This window comes from Gymnoscopelus microlampas (genome assembly GCF_963454915.1).
Source record: "Gymnoscopelus microlampas genome assembly, chromosome: 8".
In the NCBI taxonomy this organism is placed as follows: domain Eukaryota; kingdom Metazoa; phylum Chordata; class Actinopteri; order Myctophiformes; family Myctophidae; genus Gymnoscopelus; species Gymnoscopelus microlampas.
The window spans coordinates 20,202,975-20,227,325 of record NC_139945.1 but is presented as its reverse complement, the minus strand read 5'-3'; the positions used below and the strand labels follow the sequence as shown (position 1 = coordinate 20,227,325).

The window sequence follows — 24,351 nt, the reverse complement described above, 5'->3', positions numbered from 1 at the left end:
GTGCCGCGCTATGAGCTTGTAGATCTGCTATTTTTGAAAAATCTTGAAAAAAAAATGTTTTGGATTTTTTTTTCCAAAAACTGTTAAGATTTAGAATATTGTTAAGAATCGCCTTAGGTCTTAATGGGTTAAAGATTTAATTATTTAGCCATTTCTGCTTTATTTTGATAGTGACAGTGAGAGAGAGACGGGAAAGGCGGACAGAGCAGGGGAGTGACACAGTCGAACCGGCAGGGACACGCTGAAGAGGGCGTTTTACGCGAATGTTGCACGCGTCCTGATTCGGCTATCGGGTTGGAGGGCTGGGCAATTATCTGAAAATAAAATGTATCGAAACTGATATTTAGAACCAATAATCGAGAAGCAAGGTTTTCAACAATTTCAACGAATCAACATGAAAACATTCTTATAGATCTTTTTAAATCGACTAAATTCATTAGTCTTATTAACAACTTAACCCTGTATTTTTCTTCGTTGCACAATGGTGGTGTATGAAAATAGTGAAAATAACCGATCTACAAGCTCAGAGCTTGTATATCTGTTATTTCCACTTGTTTTGAAAGAATTGTTCATTAATCATAATCGATGCAAAAGTTTGAAATAATCGTGATATTAATTTGAAGTCATATCGCCCTATCAGGTCACCGCATGGTATCTGCTGTTAATGGTCCGGCACTGGTCAGCACAATTAAGGGAGTGTGATTTGTGGAAATAATGTAAAAGTAGACATTTTTCATCAGAGCAGATTTGGTTAAAATGCTCGTACTGCAGAATCTGCAGTACTCTGCCAACGGAACATTCTAAACTGATCATGACCAGTAAGTAGCCTGAACCATGTGACCCATAGGGGAGGAGCCTATCTCCTGTTACTGTAGCGTGATTGGGCTTGATATACAGTCAAGTACATCCCCCAGCCATGATGTACAAAGTACCACCACTGGACACGATGACGCTAGTATGTATCGCAGGGACTTAACCCCAATTGAACCCGTGTGCCAAGCAGGGAGGTATTGGGTCCCATTTTTATAGTCTTTGATTTGAAGTTGAACCCCGACCTACAAATCTCAGGGCGGAGGCCACTGAACTGGTTAGACATTAACCCTGTAGGCACATGGTGTTCCTATTTTGGGCAAGTCATTATAAGGATTCATAATTCTTTTTATGAATGAATGGTTTATTTTCGTTCCTTTCGTACAAATTAAAACACACTTGTGTGGACTTACAAAAAAAAAGAAATCATCACAAATGTACATATCCAACCAACTCACACAGAATCCAAATTCAATGACCGAAAAAAGGAATAGGCTGAAGCACAATGCTTATTCTTTGCCTATCCTTTACAATCAATTATATTATATTATTTTAAATAGTGAAAATAGCAGATCTACAAGCTCCCAACGCGCCACGATGCGTTGTAAGCTTATAGATAAGCTATTCTTTGCCATTTGTGTCATACGACAAAGTGTATAGGGGCTTAAGTGGTTAAACACCCCTGCATGACACCCTGACCTGTGAACTGCCGTTGTTGGTCAGCTGATCAGGGATCGAGGAAGGATTTAAGCTACATAAGGATCTCTCGAGTACAGTTTAATTAGTGTCTTTGAATGTTCTCTTGCGTGTGTCTGTGATTTTTACTTATGCTGCCTTTCATATTTGTGATAAGCGGGTTTAGAGAAGAGTCAGATCACGTTTAGCAGAATCACATAACGGTCTGTCTATGACGCCATAATGAGTGCCTGTCCTTCCTTGAAATTAATCTTAACCCATTAAGAACAGGAAACTTTGGAAAAAATCACAATCTTTCTGAAATACCAGATCTTGTAGATCTGCAGAGCTTGTAGATCAGCTTGAACGTCTGCTATTTTTGAATAGCAGATCTATAATAAAAAGTAATGGTTAAAGTGCTCACACAGATGCGTTCCCGGTCTTAATAAGTGTTTCTTTGAGTCGGTTAAGTAGATGAAATGTTGAGGATTTGCAGTGCTTCGACGTAAAGATGGAGTTTCCCCTTGTTGTTGGGTGTGGGGAGGTGGGGGGTTCTGCATAGCATCAGCATATCGTCACCGTCGGGCGGAAAGCTTGTATGTCCAAAACCGTTACTTTTCAGGACATGGTGAGGGGAAAAAAGAACCTTTGTTCCAAATGGATCCAATGTAGTTATTATTTAGTAACATGCTCTTGCAAATATATTCATTGGTTTAACCCATTAAGACCTGGAACTGTGTCATTTTTAGATTTGAGCTAAAAAAGCATTATTTTACACTTTGGGCTATTCAAAAATAGCAGATATACAAGCTCATAGCGCGGCACTCATGAGCTTGTAGATCTGCTATTTTTGAAAAATCGTGAAAATGTGTGCAAATCTTTGAATATATATATTTTTAAAGCGAACATTTTTAACTCAAATCTTTGCTTCTTGGGGGTCCCTGGAACAACATATTTTGAGATGGGGGGTCAAATACAATTTTGGGGGTCCTTGACATGACAAAGTTTGAGCACCACTGATCATAGCAACATACGTTTTTTCAAAAAACTGTTCGAATTTAGAATACATTTGTAAATCCCCCAGAAGGCAAAGATTTGAGTTACAAATGTTTGCTTTAAAAAATACATATTCAAAGGTTTGCACAAATCAAGATTTTTCAAAGAAATAGCAGATCTACAAGCTCATAGCGCAGCACTCTATGAGCTTGTATATCTGCTGTTTTTGAATAGCCCAAAAGAAATCTTAAAATTACACAAACGCGTTCCCGGTCTTAATGGGGTTAATTAGCCTAGTATCAGTTTGATACTGTCATCTGTCACGCCAATAATCCATCTGGTCTTGGTTTTGTTTTGGCTGTATTCAAGTGTGTTTACGTTGCCCTTTCAACCCTCAAGTGTTACTGGTGTCTAGAGGCGAAGAGCGCTATGCAGGGCATGTGTCATTGGTATGTCTCACTGGCACTGTGGAGAGAAAAATCATTAGGGAAGGGATGTGGGAAGCATGGGCTTTGTGTTGTGACTGATACTGATGAGGTGTTGTCTTTGTCTGAGTAATGGTTTCCTCTGCTGGCATTCTTCCAGTCAACGGCAGGAGTCGGACTACCATAACGTTTTTTTGACAGAGCTTGCTACGGTTTTAAACGGAGCATTGTTGTCAGGCTGTGAGCCCAAAACTGTGGCTGCATTTGTTAATACACTTTGTGGCGATGAACAACAGTGAGTCCAAGATACCTTCTTAGATAAGATGAAACTAACATACAGTTGTTTATAATAGCATAGCGTAGGCCTATAGCTTGGAGGGCTAAAAAGAATATTTAGAAGGGTTGAATTTGGCTGGCGGGACGTGCTGTAAACTGGGATAGATCAGGTTTTTGACAAGTGAGTTACGCACTAGGCATGGAGCGGCATGGAACAGCAGCAAACAGACGGGAGTGATTATTGCTAACCCCATGCATCCACATCACTCACTGCTAGTAAGTAATTCACACCTAGCCTGGTAAACCCTCCCTCCAGAAATCTCATTTTCATTTGATTTCAGGAAGGAGTCTGGCCTGAAGGCTTGTCTGGGCGTTTCTAGCCCGTTCACCAAATTAACAAGCCTATCAGCGTCGTCGCTCATCGTTCTGTGATTGACAGAGACAGTTGGCTAATCAGGTGGCGAGTTCAAGTGAGCCCGAATGAAGCCGAGTGCAGCCTGAGTGCAGCCGACAAAAGACGAACGGCAGCCATTGTTGTTGTCCGAGTGCCTTCACTTCTTACTTTCGTTTTTAAAACGGTCTCAAACTTCTTTTTTGAGGCACGGAATTTACTATTAAGATATCGTTTGGATAGAATTTAGTTGTTTAACTTCATATATGTGGTCAATTAATCATGACAGAGCCTATTTAAAAATATAAGTTTAGAGAACCGGCAGGGGCGGGGAGTGACACGCATGTATCCCAATAAGGCAACCTATTTTGGGCATGGCCGTCTCAAAAGTCCTGTTGCGTCATATAGTCTGGAGGTGGTAAAAATGAACTGCTGATTGGCTGAAGGGGAAAAACGATCATTGGCTGAAGGGGTTGTCAGTCAACGGTATTACTCCCGCCCAACTCCAGCCCACAGCCAATATTGCAGAATGGGCGATCAGGCCAGACTCACTCCTGAAATCAAATGGAAATGAGATTTCTGGAGGGAGGGTTTACCAGGCTAAATTTCACACCAGCTTGTGTCAAAAAAGTCAAACTATCCCTTTAAGGCATCCTGCTCAATTAGTCTTGCTTGCTTGGTACCCTGAAAAATATTAATAACGGAATGATAATGATCACTGCTGCTGGTTCTCTTAGCAGTTAAGTGTACTGTCATTTGTTACAAGATGTAGGCTATTTGATATCTCGTGTCAGTGATGTTGCTACTTGCTGGGTTTTCAAATGGGTTCCAGGGAAATTCTATGGGTCCCCCCATAAAATACGCATTTGTTAACAAACTGCAGTATTTAACTTGTGTAAATCTTATATAACGGTTATGGTTACCCATTAAGACCTGGAACTGTGTCATTTTTAGATTTGAGCTAAAAAGCATTATTTTACACTTTGGGCTATTCAAAAATAGCAGATATACAAGCTTGTCGATCTGCTATTTTTGAAAATTCGTGAACATGTGTGCAAATCTTTGAATATATATATTTTTAAAGCGAACATTTTTAACTCAAATCTTTGCTTCTGGGGGGTCTCTGGAACAACATATTTTGATGGGGGTCCGCGGCCAAATACATATCATTTTGGGGGTCCTTGACATGAAAAAGATTGAGCACCACTGATATAGAAACATGTTTTTCAGAAAACTGTTGAGATTTAGGAGACATGTAGAATCGGCTTCAGGTCTCAATGGGTTAAAACATGGCGAAAGAGTGTGGACGGTGGAGTGCTGATAGTTGGAGCATTTCTTTGTTTTGTGCATAGATGTGCTGGTTTAGTTGTATTTAGTATATATATCACTGTACAATACAAAGAAAGATCAGTGGATAATTAAAACCAAGAAACGCTTCATGCAACACACTTGAGTCCTCATCCTATGGTGCTTTTCTGGAAACTTGAACACAAGCATTTGAAGCTCCCCAGAGACCGTAGTGTTTTGTGTTGCTTTATGCTAATGAACGGTGTATCCTATATCCTTGCGGTGGTGACCCACCTTTCCCACTCCGGACCACCCACTTTTGCTTTTGTTCAATTTCTGAATTCTGCACCAAGAAACGTTACCTTGTCATATCAAATGCATCAGTTATGTGTTTGTAACTACCAAACAAAGACTAAAAGGAAAAGATAGGGGGAAAATGTGGAGATAATCCACGTAGCCTACTTCTCATTGATAGCCCTTAACTATAACACAGTGGTTCTCAAAGTTTGATATTTCAAACCATCTGGGTTTTTTTTCTATTTTTTTTTACTTTTATCATGTCATGTCATGTCATTCTCTAGAGCAGTGGTTCTCAAACTTTTTCATGTCAAGGACCCCCAAATTAACACTTATTAGGCCGCGGACCCCCATTTGAAAATATATGCCACGGACCCCCATAAGAGAAGATTTGTACGGCTCTCGCAGTGATTCTCAACCATTTAAATTTCAAGGACCCCCCAGTTTGACATGAATTATTGGGCTGCGGACCCCCATTTAATGGCATTTCTATCTGTGGGACACCAATTTATATTGTAAACTCAATGTTAATTTAACTCTAAGAGTGTACAAATGTACACTATTAGACTTACAGACCCATAAGGGTCCATTTGGTTCCTAACTATCTATCATTTAGCTGGGGACCCCCTGGAACTCCCTCAAGGACCCCTGGCGGTCCCCGTACCCCACTTTGAGAACCAATGCTCTGGAGTCTAGAATACATTGTTGTTTATGTCTGTGCTCTGTTTTCAGAGGGCCAGGCAGGTGGAACCACAAAGACATAGCCATTGCTAGAAACAGTCCCTTGCCTTGTGCTCTAGCTTATGTCTGCTAGTACCAGTCCTTGCAATAGGACATGAACCCAAATTACACGAAAGACATTGCAACACAAGGAAAATGGGAAATACGAGGGCAAAAAACCCTACCCACAGTGTTACCCACTCCTGGTCAGCACTCTGCAACATCGCACAGGCTGCAGCGGACCGCGGGGTCAGGGTTTGATTATGGTTCTCCCTACTAATGAGACGGTAGACCTAAAGTGTGGGTCGTTGTTACTGACTGTATGTTTTCACTTCAAGACCACCCATCTACTTCAATAGGAAGTGCAGGACGGCAGTGGAGGCCAGAGCTCATCAGCCTGTCTCTGTCCCTCTCACAGCCAGTGTTGCCAGATTCTGTGAGAGAAACGAGCAACCACGTCTAGGAAAACCAGCCCAAAAGAAGCGACTATGGGCCACATGAGTACTTTAACATGTACATCGGCTGTTTGAAAATAGCAGATCTACAAGCTCACAACGCGTCGCGATGCGACGCGTTGTGAGCTTGTAGATCGGCTATTTTCAAATAAAATCTTGCGGGGAAATTATAATGAGCAGATCTGGCAACCCTGCTCACAGCCCAGTCTTTCTCACTGCTCAGCCAGGCATACACACAGGCCACTAGTGGAATGTAGGGGGAGAGAGGGATAGGCACAGTCAATGGCAGGGGGAGAGTGGTGTACTTGGTAGAGAAGCTAAGTAGTGTATGGAGATGATGGGGGAAAGGGGTTGTAAAAGACAGTCAGGGTGGACAGAGAGCGGGATAGGGGTGAGCTAATGAGTGGGAGAGAGAGAGAGAGAGAGAGAGAGACGGATGAGGGAAAGAGACATTTGAGAGAGTGACAGAGGGAGAGAAGACTAGAGACGATGGCAGAGTGAGATATGGCAAGTGAGCAGGAGGGAGGGGGAGAGAGAGAGAGAGAGAGAGAGATGGAAACAATAACTGGGAACTGGAGTATTTGTTGTGTTCAGGGAGGGATCTGTTAATTTGTCTGTGTGAGCAGAGGCCGGGGCCCTCTAACTTCTGTGTGTGTGTGTGTGTGTGTGTGTGTTGTGCACGCCCTAGTGAGTGTCGGAGCACAGCGTGGCAATTCTCTCTTTAACTACAAGGCAAGGCAGACAGCATTTTATTTTAAACAGTCCTCCCTTCATTTACAGAGACAGAAACGGCAACAATGATGATGCATTATTGCTTAGGCTTAAAATGATCTTTACCATACTCGCTGCAAACTAGGCAGCACATGCAATCTCAGTGGGATTTCTAAGTTTAAGAAAGTGGACGAGAGAGAAACCGTGTCTGTAGAGGGTGGGACCTTGCATGATTGATAATAGGCAAAAAGTACAATTCCTTGATAGTTCAGCCTGTTGCAAATCACACCTAGCCGGTTGAGTGTGTTGAAGTACTGAAATTTGACGGAAGTACCGCCCAAGGAAATGACGTTGAGGCTTTACAGATCTGTTTACATTCTCCGCTCCGTGCATGAAACAAGTGTTGTGATTGGTTGAAAAAGACAGTTTCCGGGGGAAGTGCATATGATATGACGGAAGTCCCGCCCTATATAGACATTCTCTGCATTAGGTCGTTGCCAGGCTTTTCTCCTTGGAGATGAGAAAAGGGTGGGAACAAGGCTAATTAGTGCTCATGTCCAGGAGTGTATAGTATGTCAGCAACTTTGCCAGGGATGGAATGACATTTGGCAAGCAGTCATTTGGTAGACAGTCAGAGGTTGTTGACGGCCAATGAGAGGAGAAAGCTTTCCCACGATGGGATGCAATGCACATATATAGAAACCTAGATACCTCATTGGCCTCTGCAGTTCATTGGAGCGACGTGTTGGTATGGTGGGCGCCATATTTCCGGGGGGCACCGGCACTGGCCAATCACAGCGTGTTGACTACTGGCCAACCACAGCGCTCTTTTCCAGGACTTGTCAGTACTAGTAGTCTAGTTGTCCCGCCCCCACCTGCCTCTGATTGGCCTACTGAACGCCCCTTTCTGTGACGCACACGGAAATTTCCTCTGTCCCCCCAGAAGCGGATACAGACGCTCCATACGCACGCTTCAGAGCCAGAGGAGGCGTCTACCTTTATATGTCTATGATGCAATGTATGTATAGACGGCCAGCGACTGCACCTCAGCGCCGAGACTCGGCAAAAATAGCAGATCTACAAGCTCATAGCGCGGCACCGAGTGCCACGCTACAAGCTTGTAGATCTGCTATTTCTTTTATTTTTAGCGGCGCTAGCCGCTCTATACCTTTAGGTATAGAGCGGATATTAGCTCTCTATACCTGGCTTTTGCGTCAACGTTCTGATTGGTCAGGCTCGCCAAAGTTCTGATTGGTCAGGCTCGCCAAGGTTCTGATTGGTCAGGTCCGTCAACGTTCTGATTGGTCAGGCTCGCCAAGGTTCTGATTGGTCAGGTCCGTCAACGTTCTGATTGGTCAGGCTCGCCAAGGTTCTGATTGGTCAGGTCCGTCAACGTTCTGATTGGTCAGGTCCGTCAACGTTCCGATTGGTCACTATTCATGACATCATAGTGATGTCATGAATAGTAACATAGTGATGTCATGAATAGTGACCAATCGGAACGTTGACGGACCTGACCAATCAGAACGTTGACGGACCTGACCAATCAGAACCTTGGCGAGCCTGACCAATCAGAACGTTGACGCAAAAGCCAGGTATAGAGGGCTAATATCCGCTCTATACCTAAAGGTATAGAGCGCGAAGTTTGTATATCTGCTACAAAAAGCTACGAAGATAGAAGCTGATAGAGTGGGTACCTAAAGTTTATTTTTTAGGTACCCACTCTATCAGCTATGACAGATCAGTTTTTGCCACTTACCTTGGAATGCATTTGGTGATTCGCTTCCAATGGCACTATTTAGTGCCACTGGAAGCCTTTTAATATTGTTTCTCTAGTAGAAACACATATCTATGACAAAATATATCAAAGGCGCCGCTACCTTCACACAGGTGTGATTTTTTAAGAAATGTGTGCAAATCTTTGAATATATATTTTGAAAGCGAACATTTTTAACTCAATCTTGAACCACTGATAAGAAACATAAGTGTAAAAAAAAAACAGTTTTTTCCCCAAGATTTGTAGAACCCCCCAGAAGCAAAGATTTGAGTTTTAAATGTTCGCTTTAAAACATATATATATTCAAAGATTTGCACAAATGTTCAAGATTTAAAAAAAAAATGCAGATCTACAAGCTCATAGCTCAAGCTGCTATTTTTGAATAGCCAAAGTATAAAACAAATAATAAACAAATTATGGTTAAAGTGGTTAAGATCTAAAATCACAGATGCTTTTCCCGGTCTTAATGGGTTAATCATTAAATACGTTTAATATAAGACTAAACCACCTGTCTGAGTCCATGGATTAGATTCCCTGTGTTGTGGTGGTGACCGTGTCTCTGAGCTGTTGTTTACCAATGTTTTGTCTAGCGAGTCTGCTTCTGCTTTGCATCAGGGCCCAGGGGTTGCTAACATGCTACCTAGCAAATTGGTGCTATGTAGCAATATTTTTTTTTTTTTGCAGATAAACATTTCATATACAGTCGCATTCACATTATAGATACTACACTGACTATCCCTCTAACAAATTGCATACACTTTTAACCCATTGCCCATACATGGCACAGCCATATGCTAGGTTACACCTAGCCTTGTTTTCTTCACTTTACTGTTCTGCCAGGGAAAGTGTCTGATTGGCTACTGTGGTGCTTCCTGGCCCAAGGGGGAGGTACTATGCACCCACCTGTTGCAGCTGTCAATCACTTTGTCAGTCTGCCTGAAGCTCACCTGTTCTGCTAACGCGTGTCTAATCCTCTATCATTTTGAACAGGTGCACACTGCCAGCTGCTGTTTACATTGCATATGTATCTTTATTCATCGGCATCTTTTTTTGCTTGCTTTTGCCTTCGTATTCATCTGGCTAAAGTCAGATTGCCTGCAGCAGTCTGTCTCTGCTCCCACATGTCTGGATTGGTTTGTGTGCGTGTATCTGTCTACTTTGACTTCTTAGACGTTATCTCACTGGACGGTATATAAAGAGACATGTGTATTGTGTAGCATACTTGACAATGCAGCAGTGAGCTATTAACCCATTAAGACCTGCGGCCGATTCTACAAAATGTCTTCTAAATCCTAACAGTTTTTTGAAAAAACCTATGTCGCTACATCAGTGGTTCTCAAACATTTTCATGTCAAGGACCCCCAAGATGATATGTATGTTGCCGCGGACCCCCATCTCAAAATATTTTGTTCCAGGGACCCCCAGAAGCAAAGATTTGAGTTAAAATAGCAGATCTACAAGCTCGTAGCGCGGCACTCTGTGGCGCTATGAGCTTGTATATCTGCTATTTCTGAATAGCCAAGGAAATCTAAAATGACACAAATACGTTCCCAGTCTTAATGGGTTAAATGAAGTGCCAACGGCTGACCTTGTGCTGCAGCAATTAACGCATTTCCACTCTCAGCTCGGCTAATGTTTTTTTCATTACAAACAATCAGTCACGCACCTGTCGCCTAGTGAACGCCGCTCGCTCAAATGAGCTTTGAGTTCAGTGGCTCTGGAATCCGTTTGCGCTGAGGAGCACCTGTGGCTCCTCTCAGAGATTCAAACCTTTTATCGCTCCGCAGATCTCGTCGACTGCAATAAGAAATGATTCTCTTACGGCTAAGGCTTGATTTATACTTAAATAGCCGATCTACAATCTCACAAGATCAGCTATTCTCAGCACGAGACAGAGACAAGTATAAGTCAGGCTGGCTGGATACTCCGAGGAGGAGGCAGTACAGTACTGCCTCCATTTTGAAAGCCACAATCCTTGCACACATCCAGACTTCCACATGTGAATTTGAGATTGGTGACATCTTTCACAATCCCCACTTGGTGGTGTCTTATTACATAGCCTATTTACTGCCTGGTGTTTTTAATAAGGCAGGGCCACCAACAAATGACTCAAACCGGCTGCCCATCCATCTCACTAATATTAAGGCTTGGCCAATCAGAGAGTGTACATTGCATCACTTTGTGTAATGATGATCAGTTAAATTCCCTGCAGCCACATCATTCTTTGAGTTTTCCATAATTTCCACGTACCTCAAGCTGCGCTAGTTATTGAAAGCCTGGAGCTTGTGTTGTGTGCACCAATTGACTGTATACCTATTGCTGTCATAATTTGAACATTAATGATTGAGACCTAGGGATTGATTGATATCATTTGTTTCCCCTAATTGACCAGGACATTGCTAAATATCTTTGTGGACAGAAAGGATAAAGCAAATTGAATAGGAATAATGCATTCAGATAAACATTTAGAAAACCTGGTATGGTGGGTGTCTGTAGACGGGATTCAATCCTAGGCCAATGGAGTATGACTGGTTTTGTCATATTTTCTGTAATATTTTGTCATTAATTGGGTCAACGTCATGCAAGGTTTTCACCTTATGGTGGAGTAGCCATGTTGTTGTTGACTGTAGACCAGTGGTTCTCAACCAGTGGTCTGGGGACCACCAGTGGTCCTTGAGGGGGTTCCAGGTAGTCCCGAGATAAATGATGGAGAGTTGGTAGCCAAATGGACCCTTATAGATCTTTAACTCTTGAGAGCGTAAAATGACACCAAATGGACCCTTATGGGTCCATTTGGTTTCATTTTACGCTCTCAAGAGTTAAATTATTGTTAAACATCTGCATTAGTTTATTAAAGAATTGTTATTTTGATCAACGTTTGCCTGTTATCCCTCCTGTGGTACCAACATCAATACAGCATGGGATTGTGGACAAAATGTCATCCAACAGCAACGAAATATTCAAAGTTTTGGGTCTGAGAGTCTAAATCTCATCAAACGGTGGTCCGTGGCGCAAACGCCGAAAAAATAATGGACCTTGATATGAAAAGGGTTGAAAACCACTGCTGCAGACCACTGTTCTTCTCCCAGTGTGTTTCTGGGTGGGGTCCTGTTACACTTCAAATAGTCTGACTGTGACGGAGGGTTTGTAGTGCTGCGGCCAGTTCTCTCTGGCTACTACGGCAACGACATGACTCATGTCCTCTCACTCACCCTCTCGGATTACACTCCTTACACGTTTAGGAAACATACTATTGTTTAGAATGTAGGCATATGCCTTTATAGGCTACTTGTGTATGCAGCCATCAATACTTGTGTATTGATCGTGTGTGTGTGATTAATCGTGCCACCATAAGTGTGTGCACTACAGGTGATCGATTATTGTGCTGCCTTCTTAAACCAACCATACATGAACTCTGGTTGGTTGTCATTGGTGGGAAGGCAATGAAAAGATGCTGTATTTATATCATATCATATATAAACATCAGTGGCCAGTTTGGTCTGTTTTTAAGAACGGTCTGTGTCTGTTCGGCTAGTTATAACAGGCCGCTGTTTGTCTACAGGGAGTGTCTCCTTTGATATCCACTGACAAAGCAATGGTGTGTGTGTGTCCAGCAGACAGTAGGCCTATCTGCTCTGTCTGAACAATAATAAACATACCACATGGTTCTTGTACTTGACTTGACCGATCTGTCAGTCAAATATTTTAACTCGGGCTCAATTAAAAGCAAAGCAAGGGACAGTATAGGTATATGAATGTAGACTGTAAATTAAATGTGAAATATGTAGCTTTATAGCCCACTAGAGGGTGCTTCTGTTCGGGGTTTCTACTGAAAACGTAGGGTGCACTTGTTTAAGGATGCCTGGGACCCCCTTGAGTCCTGTGATAAGATGGATGGAGAACGGCAAAGGCAGCGAGTGTTGCAATGATTGAATATATAAGCAGCTTCTAGCTGTGACAAAACAAACTCACCGTTGTTTACTCAATTTGATTGGTCCCAACACTACGTGGACCTTTGTTTTGAATGAAAAGGCCACTTCTTAATGCTGATTTAGAGCCATTTAAGTGTAAACTTCACCCATGCTGGTACAGTACATGAATTCCCGCCCGGTAGCCCTTAAACGAGTGTGCCCTATGTTTTTGACTACTGTAGCTAATTGTGGGCCTTACGGAGTTTGTCTGTGGGTCTCCTAGTTGCTTTAGTCATTGTCATTCGCTCACTAAATACTGTTTGGCTGGTATAGCATACATTCCCACATGCGACCCATTTAGACCAAAACATAGGAGATTTTACCAGGTGGGGAATTGGAAAGGATTTAGTTTTTTTTATAAATTGTTACCATTATTATTTGTGGGGAAACATGAATAATTTCCATATTGGCACATTTACCGTGGATGTTATTTCTCCAAGTTCAAAGCATTCATATGACCATATGAGTATTGAGCAATAGGCCTATTCAGGTTAAGTAAAGTCATGTGTTTTTAGTTCATGGACATGGAGATCAGCTGTTTTGTTTCTTTCTTTCACCAGCAGCACTTTAGTGTAAACTGTGTGTGTATACTGTAAGCCTGTTTTCTTCAAGTGCATGGACATAGAGGCGACAGTGTTTGCTTGACTCCTCAACATTAGTATTCAATTTCCCAGTCTCGCACCACTACATTATACCAGCAATGTCCAGCATCAACCCGCCATTAAAGATAAATGTCACCAGCATCCAAGCATACACAGATTACACACCATTTGGTAGTCGGTCCATTGCTTTTCATGAGTTGATCCATAGATTGTCCTCCCTCTGGCAGTACTTAGAACTCCGACTGATGTTGAGTTCACTGGCTGCCATTAGTAGGCTAAATGTTAGAGAGTGCTTGTCGTATTAGTAATGGGGAGTCTATTGTAGTTGCTGTAAGTCATTGACCTTCAACTAGGCCTAAAGGTCACAGCAGTGTAAATGCCACTAGGACGTTGAATGCTCAGTCAGTGTTTAAAGCTCAGTGGACTAAACAGAGCCAACTGCCTGAGCAGCAAATTAATTTGTCCTTGTTGTCTGCCAACCACTGTGGCCAGTTAAGTCAAAATGTCAATATTTCACTATTTTGACCATCCATGATCATGTCTGCTAGAGGGGACAAGAACAACAGCTACAGCCAGAATCAGTTCTTTTTTGCCTGTTAGTTAATGTTTAGGCCCATTTCCCACCATGATCATCACTCTGTTAATGTTTGTGCCTCTGCTGTTCTGAATCCATTACTGTATTGTCATGTGCAGAGGTGTGGCTTTGCGGGAAACACAAGTGAGCTATCCACTTGTCCCTGCTTGTACTGTGTTTCCCAAATCCACAGCACATTCATGAGTTTGTTGAGCCGAATCGAAACTGACTGTTTTGTCATGATGCCAGACATGTCAACTTTGACATATATTGTCGTGGCAGAAAAAGGTTAAAGCCGATGACTTTGTTATTCTAACAGGCAGAGAGAAGCAAATACTAACCAGTTGGCTGTGTCCAATTTGGCTGTGTCCACAGTAGCACAGTGAATACTTTTTTTTAACACCACAAAGCTCTGTATATAGATTGACAAATGAGAAATAGTATTAGTAGGATACATTTGCTATAGCCTTAAGACATGGGGGGAGTCTCTGCGTGTTTGTGTTTTGCATGGGCTGTGACACTAGTGCTACACGTTTGTAGCTTTTGCCTTATCTTCTCTCAACTCTTTTACCTTGCCCTGTCTTTCTCTGTCTTTAGTTACCTAACACAGCTGTACAAAGTAAGGGACACGAATGCAAATGCAGACTGATATCGGCCTAACATTATGTTAGAGCAGGGATGTCAAACTCATTTTAGCTCAGGGGCCACATGGAGGAGAGCCAGAGGGCCAGAGGGCCGGACCCATAGGCGGAGCACATGCACGGGGCGCGCGCGCGCGATTTTTTTTCGGGTTTACCGTGGATAAAGTTACTTTTTTTGTTACTTTATTGCGGTTTTAGGGTTAGGGTTGTTAGGGTTGTTAGGGTTATTTAATTCTTTTGGGGGAGCCAGCCCCCCAAACTCCCTTTTAACTTTTTAACTAATAATAACAACAACTTCAGATAGTTTTCTTTGTTTACTTTACTTAGTCTTAAAGTACAAGCACATTCTGAAAATGTAAACTTCACAAATAATCCTCTTATTTGGAAAAAAAGGGCAATATCAAGAACACACTCTTCTAGGTATCAAATACCTCATATTAATCCTGTGCTAATTCAACAAACCATACAAAGTACAAACTGAGGTAGGAACAATTAAAGAGGGTTGAGTACCCCCTGCCTTGTAGGCAAAAAAGTGCAATATCAAGAACACAATGCCTCAGTGATTGAAACTTAGACTTCATCTCAGTGTATCTACAAATCCATAAAACTTTAAGTCACAGCCTATCTGGGATTGAACAAAAATACAAAATAAATAATAAAAGAATAAAACAACTCTTCTAGGTATCAAATACCTCATATTAATCCTGTGCTAACTCAACAAACCATACAAAGTACAAACTGAGGTAGGAACAATTAAAGAGGGTTGAGTACCCCCTGCCTTGTAGGCAAAAAAGTGCAATATCAAGAACACAATGCCTCAGTGATTGAAACTTAGACTTCATCTCAGTGTATCTACAAATGATAATCCATAAAACTTTAAGTCACAGCCTATCTGGGATTGAACAAAAATACAAAATAAATAATAAAATAACAACTCTAGGTATCAAAGGTATTAATCCTGTGCTAACTCAACAAACCATACAAAGTACAAACTGAGGTAGGAACAATTAAAGAGGTTTGAGTACTCCCTGCCTTGTAGGCAACACTAGAAAACTAAAAGCTGTGCATTGCATGAACAATTTCAACAAACCAAACTTATGAAATTAGGTGACTGACATCACATCATTACAGTAAATCACACACTGTTCACTGTCTTTACATGTCCACAGAAGGCAATACTTTTCACAGAACTATATCAGGGCAGGGTGCAGTCTCTCATGCAACATTTTAAGTGGGGTGTTACACATTTTTTATTTCACTCCTGAAACCTGGCATCTTTTAGCTTTCACAAGTGCGTCAATATCAGGCGTCACATCCTGAGTGGCAGCCAATTTCAGAATGCTACTCAAGTGTTCGGTCGTGAGCCGAGAGCGCAGCTTTGTTTTATTGATGTTCATAATAGAGAACACTTGCTCACAAACATATGTGGTTCCAAACATACACAACACTTTTGCAGCATGGGCTGTCAAGTTGGGGTAACGCGCAGGCAAGAGATACTGATAAAATGTGTCCAAGCCAGCCGTGGCAAACTTGTCCTTCAAATCTGAGTCACACTGCAAGTCTATTATCTCAAGTTGGATGTTTACGGGTAGATCAGAGGCATTAGCGGTGAATGGAGAGGAAAAAACTTTGAAGTCTTTCTCCAGTTCAACAAAAATCTGAAAGCGTTGCTCAAATTCCTGGGATAGCCCCGCTATTTTCTCTTTGAACCGCTTCATGTCTGCGCCGCGACGTGTCGCGCTGCTCGCGCACACATCTTTCAGACAAGGAAAGTGAGCAGCATCACCACGTGCGAGTTGTGTTTCCCACAAAGACAGCTTCAACTTGAACGCACATATGTTGTCATAATACTGTGTGACAACTTTGTTGCGCCCTTGCAGCATTGTATTCAACTTATTCAAGTGCTCTGTAACATCCACCATAAATGCAAGGTCCTGCATCCATTCTGTGGATTGGAATTCTAACACTGGTTTGCCCTTTTTTTCCATGAACTGTTCAATTTCCCCTCGCAATTCAAAGAAACGCTTCAGCACATTGCCTCGGCTTAACCATCTTACCTCGGTGTGGTATGGAAGCCCATGGTTGATGTCATTCTCTCTGAGAAGGCTGTCAAACTGACGGTGATTTAGGCCTCTGGATCGGATGAAATTAACCGTTTGGATGACCAACTTCATGACGTTATCCATCTTTAATGACTTGCAACACAAAGCCTCCTGGTGCAAAACACAGTGAAAAGTCCAAAAATCACGTCCTCCATTTGCAGTCTGCACTTTCTCCCTGAACTTTGTCACAACACCTGCTTTTCTCCCGACCATTGAGGGGCAACCATCTGTAGCCAGGCTGACAGCACGAGCCCAGTCCACTCCGACCCTGTCCAGGGCCCCGACGAGTGCAGTGAAAATATCAGCAGCTGTGGTTGTATCCGTCATTGGGACCAATTCAACAAACTCTTCGGTGACTGTCATAGTGTCATCAACTCCACGGATGAATACAGCCAGTTGAGCAATATCTGTAATGTCGGTGCTTTCGTCAATTGCGACTGAAAACGCAATGAATGACTGTACTTTGCGCTTCAATTGGCTGTCCAAATCCGCTGAAAGATCAGTAATCCTGTCTGCAACTGTGTTTCTTGCCAGGCTGATATTTGCAAAAGTCTGGCGCTTTTCAGGGCACACGATCTCTGCAGCCTTGAGCATGCATGTTTTCACAAATTCCCCATCACTAAATGGCTTTGAGTTATTTCATTAGCAATAACAAAGCTGGCTCTCACTGCAGCGTCACTTATTTCTCGGCTACGAGTAAATGCTGACTGCTGTTTTTTCAGACCCGCCAACAATTCTTTCACCTTCTCTTTTCTCATTTCTCCTTGAATGTTTTGGTATTTGTCGGCATGATGCTTCGTAGTGTGGTAGTGGCGACGAATGTTATATTCTTTCATAACTGCAATATCTTTTGAACAAACCAAACACACAGCTTTCCCATTAACTTCCGTGAATAAATATGAGGATGTCCATTTTTCTTGAAACACTCTGCACTCTGAGTCCACTTTTCTCTTCTTTGATAAGGCCATTTTGGGCCAGCATTGAGTCTGGGAGCCAAAGCACGATGGGTCGTAAGCTAATGTTGACAAGTTAGTTCCCACCGGTCCACATGTGTTCGCTGGAAGCAGCGGTGTGAGATGTATTCGAACGCCTCGTCCCTAAACACGCTCGCCCCGGGTATTTCCGGGTGGCTCGGTCGGCGAAAAAAATGGGGGCGAGTGTGTTTTGGGACGACGTTTTTCGGCGAAAGGCTCGTCCCAAAACACCATCGCCCCGGGTCTAATCCGGCGGCCACGGTCCGCGAAAAAAATGGGGCAGTGTGTTTTTGGACGAGCGTTCCATTTTCCCCCCGATTTTTTTTTTTTTTTTTTTGAAAAAAACATTTTTTTGAATTTTTTTATGCTTTTCAAAATCATCTCGCGGGCCGGATTAAACTAGTTAGCGGGCCTGATCCGGCCCGCGGGCCGTATGTTTGACATCCCTGTGTTAGAGCATGTGTGTTAGTGTTGTTGTCCATATAGTGTGTTATTGTGTCCTGTTTGTTTACTGGTGGATATTCCACTTGGTGTCACCTTCCTTCTAAGCTCAGCATTACAGACCAGTGAAGGACATAGTCCAATGCAAACAAAAGAGAACAGGGTGGTTTTCAGATATGAGGCCAGAGCTTGTGTGTATTTGTTGCTTATGCTGTATGTAAATTGTTTTGAGGAAACATGCACTTTGTAAAATTCTACTTCCTCCACTGCACTGTGCTGCGCACTCTCCCTGTATTTCAGATCAGTCAAGGAAAGAGTACCGGGGAGACGATTTGTTATCCTAGAGCCAATACTGTATTTTATTTAGCATTTTTAACCCATACACAATTAACCTGATGTTTTTATATTTCATGTTATTTTAGGCTTTTACAAATATTTTGCATTACTAATCATGTATAATTTTAGAATCCAAATTGTAATACCTGAACCTCTCCCTCCCTCCCGTCTTTCCCTCCTTGTTTCCTCCTCTTCCCTCTCTCTTCTTCACTCCCTCCCTTGTCTTCCCTGCAGGTCTGATGCTAGGCTGCAGCCTCGCCCTCTGTCCCTGCTGCTGCTGTCACCGCCGCCATGTTCACCAAAAAGAAGAAGTCTCGCATCCAGATCTCGGCGCCGTCCAACTTCGAGCACCGCGTTCACACGGACTTCGACGAGCAGGAGCAGAAGTTCGTGGGCTTGCCGCGGCAATGGCAGTCCCTGATCGAGGACACAGCCAAGAGGCCCAAGCCCTTCATTGATGCCACCGTCATCACCACCGTAGAGCCACGCAAGGTGTGTGTGGAGGGGGTCACAGGGTCATCAGTACGGGTGTAATTAAAAAGCATATACTACTAGTCCATACCCGGGGTGCATACCCTGCGCACTCAAAATCTTTGCAGACTTTAAGTTATGTGTGGGCAAGACGTGTGTTGTGTTCCTGTGAGTCGATGTCTGTCTAGCTGCGACAGTTACAACACACACACACACACACACACACACACACACACACACACACACACACACACACACACACACACACACACACACACGGCAGCTTCACACATTGTGATTTGTCCGCAGCCGTGAGGCAAGTCTGACGCTCTGCTCTGTTGCGCTACCCAGGGATGTGCTCTCTCTCTCTCTCTCCCACAACCATGAGAAGTTGATATTTAAGCTAAGCAATTTGTGCTAATAACGCAACGTGTGAAACGGCGCGCTAGTGCTATGAAGATGATCTCCAAAGCGCCCTCCCGCTCATAAAAGTAAACGCAGTGTGTGTGGACACGGGCCGTAATTGAAAGTCGTTTATAAGTTTGCAGCATGTGGCAGTGGCCATGGTCGGCAGCCATAAGTCCTCGTGTGTTTGATCATCCTGCAGCTTGCGACAATAGATCCCATAGCCAGAACCTCTGGTGTTTACCATAGACTGTATGTGTTTATACAAAAGCTGTAACCATGGTGACGATAGATCCCATTGCCAGATCGCAGAATCTCCAGTGTTTACCATAGACTGTAGGTGTTATACAAAAACGCTAATAAATGGTGTACATTTTGGGAAAGTGAAAAACAGGCGTTGCAGTTGTGTCCATATGCAAGTTCAGATCAATTGCTCAAGCCACTGAGGAGAACCCTGCTGAACAGACAGGTTTTGATGACATAATTACTTGATGACAGGTTTCCTTAATTATAGTAGAATAAGTAATGATTGAGTAGGGTCATCATGGGGCCTGATTCACTAAGCTGTTAGTAAATTGTGCCTAAATAAAGTCAATAAAGGGGTGCGTACGTGTTCGATAAGCAGACGTGTGATTCACCAACCAGCGTATAAAGCTCTGATATGTGTGTATCGCCGGTCTTCCTCATTTTTGTCTGACAGTCAGAGGCACGTTCGCGTGGAGAATCATTTGCATTGCTCCACGCCCCATTTAAAACTATAGCATGCAACCGGAAACTGACGAAATACGCCAAGCAAATACATTGTTGACATTTTTTTTATTTTTTTTTATTTTTTTACATGCGTTGACAAATGTTGAGCACATGAACATTTTATTTGAGGTTTGGCACTATTGTAATTGATTTTGCATGAAGAATAAGGCATTCTAATTACTTTAATGCAAGCTTTGGTCCCACATAAGTCTGCCTCCAAACAGACGTGAGAAAGAGAGGCCGTCAGGCAACATTTACCAAAGCTTTACCCAAAGCTTGTCAGCGTGTGCTGTTAACTGACCATGTGCTTGTATCTCTCGGTGTGTGCGTGTCCTCAGACCATTGTGCGTGGCAGTAAGCTGGGAGTGGATGGCTCTCTGACATGGCTGCTGGACGAGTTTGACACCATGTCTGTGACTCGCTCCAACTCACTCAGACGAGGTAGCCCCCCCGTCCAGCCCCGGCGAGACTCTGGCTCCTCTGGAGGAGGACAAGAGAATGGAGATCCTCACCACAGACACTATCCACACACCGACAGGTACCAGGAAATATGCTAAGTAACTCGACACCTATAGAAACACGGAGGGGACTATAGCGAGGTTACCACTCAGATTTCCAGCCAATCCATATATTGTATATATAAAGAGTTGGCAAAGCAAAGTCTTGTTAGCCTATTATGATGAATGCTATGCTATGTCATTTACATAGTTATTATGTTTGTTCTCTCAATGAGAACTATATATGGTGTCAACAGCATAGAGATTCACTGAAGGAACTAGGCTAACGCTGTGCTGTTAACTATAATCTGTCAGATTACAAATTGCCAGCGTGTATCTATATTCGACTACTGCAAATAATAATAAACAAAACTTCATGTGTACAGTATAGTGTAGTGATCATAGCAAGACAATGCTATGCGATATCAGGCCACCCCAAAATTGGACTAATGTAGATAAAGGCATTTTTGGATATTAAAAATATATCGGGCTTGCATAGTTGCTACAATAGCTTTCATAGACAGATGGGTGTACATGTAAAGACAAGCCAGAGTCACCCTTTTCCTGTCTCTGCTCTCCCTCAGAGAGCGACCCAGACCGGATCACGGAGGGGACCGCGGGGACGCCCGCCAGGGACAGCGTGCAGTTCGGCCCCCTCAGAGAGATGAGCCTGTCCCAGGTCGGCCCCATCAGCAGCCCCGCGGCCAGGAGCCCAGATCCCACAGGGACCGGCCAGGGTCTGGACCCCCGCCTCCTCCCCATAGAGACAGAGAGCCACGTGAACACCACCAGGTAACGATGGATGTGCCAGATCTGCTTATTATTTATTTCCCCGCACGATTTTATTTGAAAATAGCCGATCTACAAGCTTGTAGATCTGCTATTTTCAAATAGCTGATGTATATGTTAAAGTGCTCATGTGGCCCCTAGTCGCTTCTTTTGGGCTGGTTTTCCTAGACCTGGTTGCTTGTTTCTGTGGCAACACTGGATGTGACGCCTAATGTAATGTCTGGAGTGCAATGGTCCCTTGGTAAAAAATGATGTCATAATTGGGTATCTCTCCCTGAATCTCCAGTCTCTGTTATATTAGCCACGTGGACGCTAGCGTCCCTATTCTGGGCATGTCATAATAGGCGGACGTTCTGCAAAATTCATTTGTCAAATTTTGTCAAAAATTGCAGATATGTGTCGAAGATATTTGGTCTAGGTGGAAAAAAGGAGGGGCCCAGTACAGACTCCTGAGAAACCCCAGTCAATGACACATATAGGTTAATTAAATTAGCCAATTTGCTATTCCATTTGTTTATGTTTCCCTACAAATACTCCTTTTCACCCACCGTGTCTTTCCACCCGTCCTTCCCTCCGATCACCATTTCTGCCCTCTCTCCTTCCCTACATCTTTCCCTACCATCATCCTCTCCTCCCGCTCCCTCCCTCCGTCCCTCTCTCCAGGACCCAGTGGTTCGTAGGGAGCAGCAAGGTGACCGAAGGCCCAAGTCTAGCTACACTGGACGGGACGGCAGCCCTCAGTCTCCCCGGGACAAGAGACCGCTGTCTGGGCCCAACATTCGAACCCCCAACCTGCCGGTCACAGAGGGGGTGATGAAAACAGCTCAGCAGAACACCCGGCCATTTAACACCTACCCCAGGACAGACAGCGAGGGCGGACGCAGCCCCACGGGACAGGTATACACGAGAGGACAGACTAGACTGCATTGATTGAAATAATAATAGATTCTCGAAACAGACTGTTGACTCACGCAATTTCCAAATGCTCCCGTCATACAGTCTGTACTTGGGAAGCACTGAAACGGTTCAAGGCATTAAACCAAATGTTTTTTACGGTCGCGTAAATCATTCCAAATTAGTCTAAGCATATACAGCTTGCTGCTGCAATGGAATTATATTTTAAATACATTTTAAAATACTTTTCATGAACAGAAATGACAAACTTCCTTTGAACCGCTTTCAGGGGGCATATTTACAGACTATATACCTTTTTGAAGATTGTGGAATAGTTGTCTGGCTTGAGATATGAGAGCCACAGTAACACCATTTGATATAAAACTGCCACTTGATAGTGCTACAAGTGCCTGACAAGCAGCACTAGGACAGATACGAACCGCAAACGTAAAGACTAAACAGACAAAAATCTTCATCCAGGTCATTTGAAGACTTAACAAGACATTAAAGACAAACACGAAAGGTGGTAGTATAGAGAGCCAGACAGGCGGATAGACAGCTGTGTTGTAGATGTTGTACATGGCGGCGTGATAGGACGCAGCAGCCACTCCGGACAGATGTTGACTTTGGTTTATTTTTTACAATTGTTTTGTTACGAGTTATCTCAGGCAGTGTGTCTAAGTGATCAGAAACTTGCCTATGACAAGAGATGTGTGAGGTTTTAATTGCATCATCCTTCAGCAGCTAATAGGAAAGCTCAATCTGCTGGTACTCAACCCCACCCTCTGTAACTGGATCCTGGATTTCCTCACCAGCAGGCCCCAGTCGGTGCAGAATGGCACCAGCAGTTCTAGCACAGTAATTCTGGACACCAGCCCTCCCCAGGGCTGTGTGCTCAGCCCCCTTCTGCTCACACTACTGACCCCACAGCTGCACCTCCACATCCTATACAAACCACATCATTACGTTTACGGATGACACCACCGTTGGATGGACCTCATCAGTACTGGCAGCAATGAAACATCCTACAGAGAGGAGGTGGAACAGCTGTCGGAGAACAACAATAATGTCCCTGAATGTCGTTTTTACCCTTTGAGACCGGAAAATGAATGAAATGAAAATTTCTTTGGCTATTCAAAAATAGCAGATATACAAGCCCATAGCGCTTACAACTTCTGGGGGGGTCCCTGGAACAAAATATTTTGAGATGGGGCTCCACGGTCAAATACAGTACATATCATTTTTGAGAACCACTGATATTGTAGCAAACACATTTTTTTTTAAAACTGTTGAATCCCCAGAAGCAAAGATTTGAGTGACAAATTATTACATTATTCAAAGAATTGTACATATTTTTCACGATTTTTCAAAAAATAGCAGATCTACAAGCTCATATTTTAGACTATGGTATTGATCTGACAATTGGCAAAAAGTCAGAAATTGGAATGTATGGAAATTGGGTTTATGCTGCAACTTACTGCAATAGAATGACGTTTTATGACTATAGTACCTTTAGTACGTTTTATGACTATAGTACCTAGATATGGGTTTGTATATCTGCTATTTTTGAATAGCCAAATAAATCTTAAAATTACACAGATGCGTCCCCGGTCTTAAAGGGTTAACAAAGGAGTTGATTGTTGACTTTAGAAGGTCCAGCCCTGACCACTTCCCCCACTGTACATCAGAGGCTCTACAGTGGAAAGGATAAACTGCACCAAGTTGTGTTACACATCACGGAGGACGTCTTCTGGACCCCCAACACCAGCTCTCAGGTCAGGAGATCCCAGCAACAACTGCACTTCCTGCTGTGGTGGGTGAAGCAGGCTCCCACCCATCCAAGCCCCCAGAGCCGCTGAGAAATCTTGAAGCCGCCACCCCAGTGGCCAAAGCTGGAACTGCAGGCGGGGAGAAATACATGCACGAGCAAAACATACTGATATATATTTATATATATAGATATAAATATGTAAACATATTATACATAAATACATATGCATTTACATATACATAGGCATCTCCAGTGAATTTCATAAATATCTCGCGTTCAATCCTTGACACACGGGCTGCCGTAGAACGCAAAA

At 43.2% G+C, this 24,351-nt stretch overlaps 2 protein-coding genes across 4 annotated transcripts in view; one reads left to right on the top strand and one right to left on the bottom strand.

Moving 5' to 3' along the window:
* Positions 1–24,351, top strand: part of pak4 (p21 protein (Cdc42/Rac)-activated kinase 4) — a 69,988-nt gene that overhangs the window by 27,468 nt on the left and 18,169 nt on the right. For all 3 annotated transcript variants that reach the window (XM_084063742.1, XM_084063744.1, XM_084063743.1), the window contains exons 2-5: positions 18,696–18,953; positions 20,426–20,625; positions 21,169–21,376; positions 22,037–22,270. In XM_084063742.1, coding sequence (XP_083919868.1) covers positions 18,753–18,953; positions 20,426–20,625; positions 21,169–21,376; positions 22,037–22,270 — 843 coding nt within the window. In that variant the 5' untranslated portion in view covers positions 18,696–18,752. The remainder of the gene's footprint in view (positions 1–18,695; positions 18,954–20,425; positions 20,626–21,168; positions 21,377–22,036; positions 22,271–24,351) is intronic.
* On the bottom strand, positions 15,859–17,304 carry LOC311050508 (general transcription factor II-I repeat domain-containing protein 2A-like; the record flags this gene model as incomplete). The annotated part of the gene is made up of 1 exon (XM_084064590.1): positions 15,859–17,304. One exon carries the CDS (start codon positions 17,302–17,304, stop codon positions 15,859–15,861), a length of 1,446 nt encoding a protein of 481 aa, XP_083920716.1.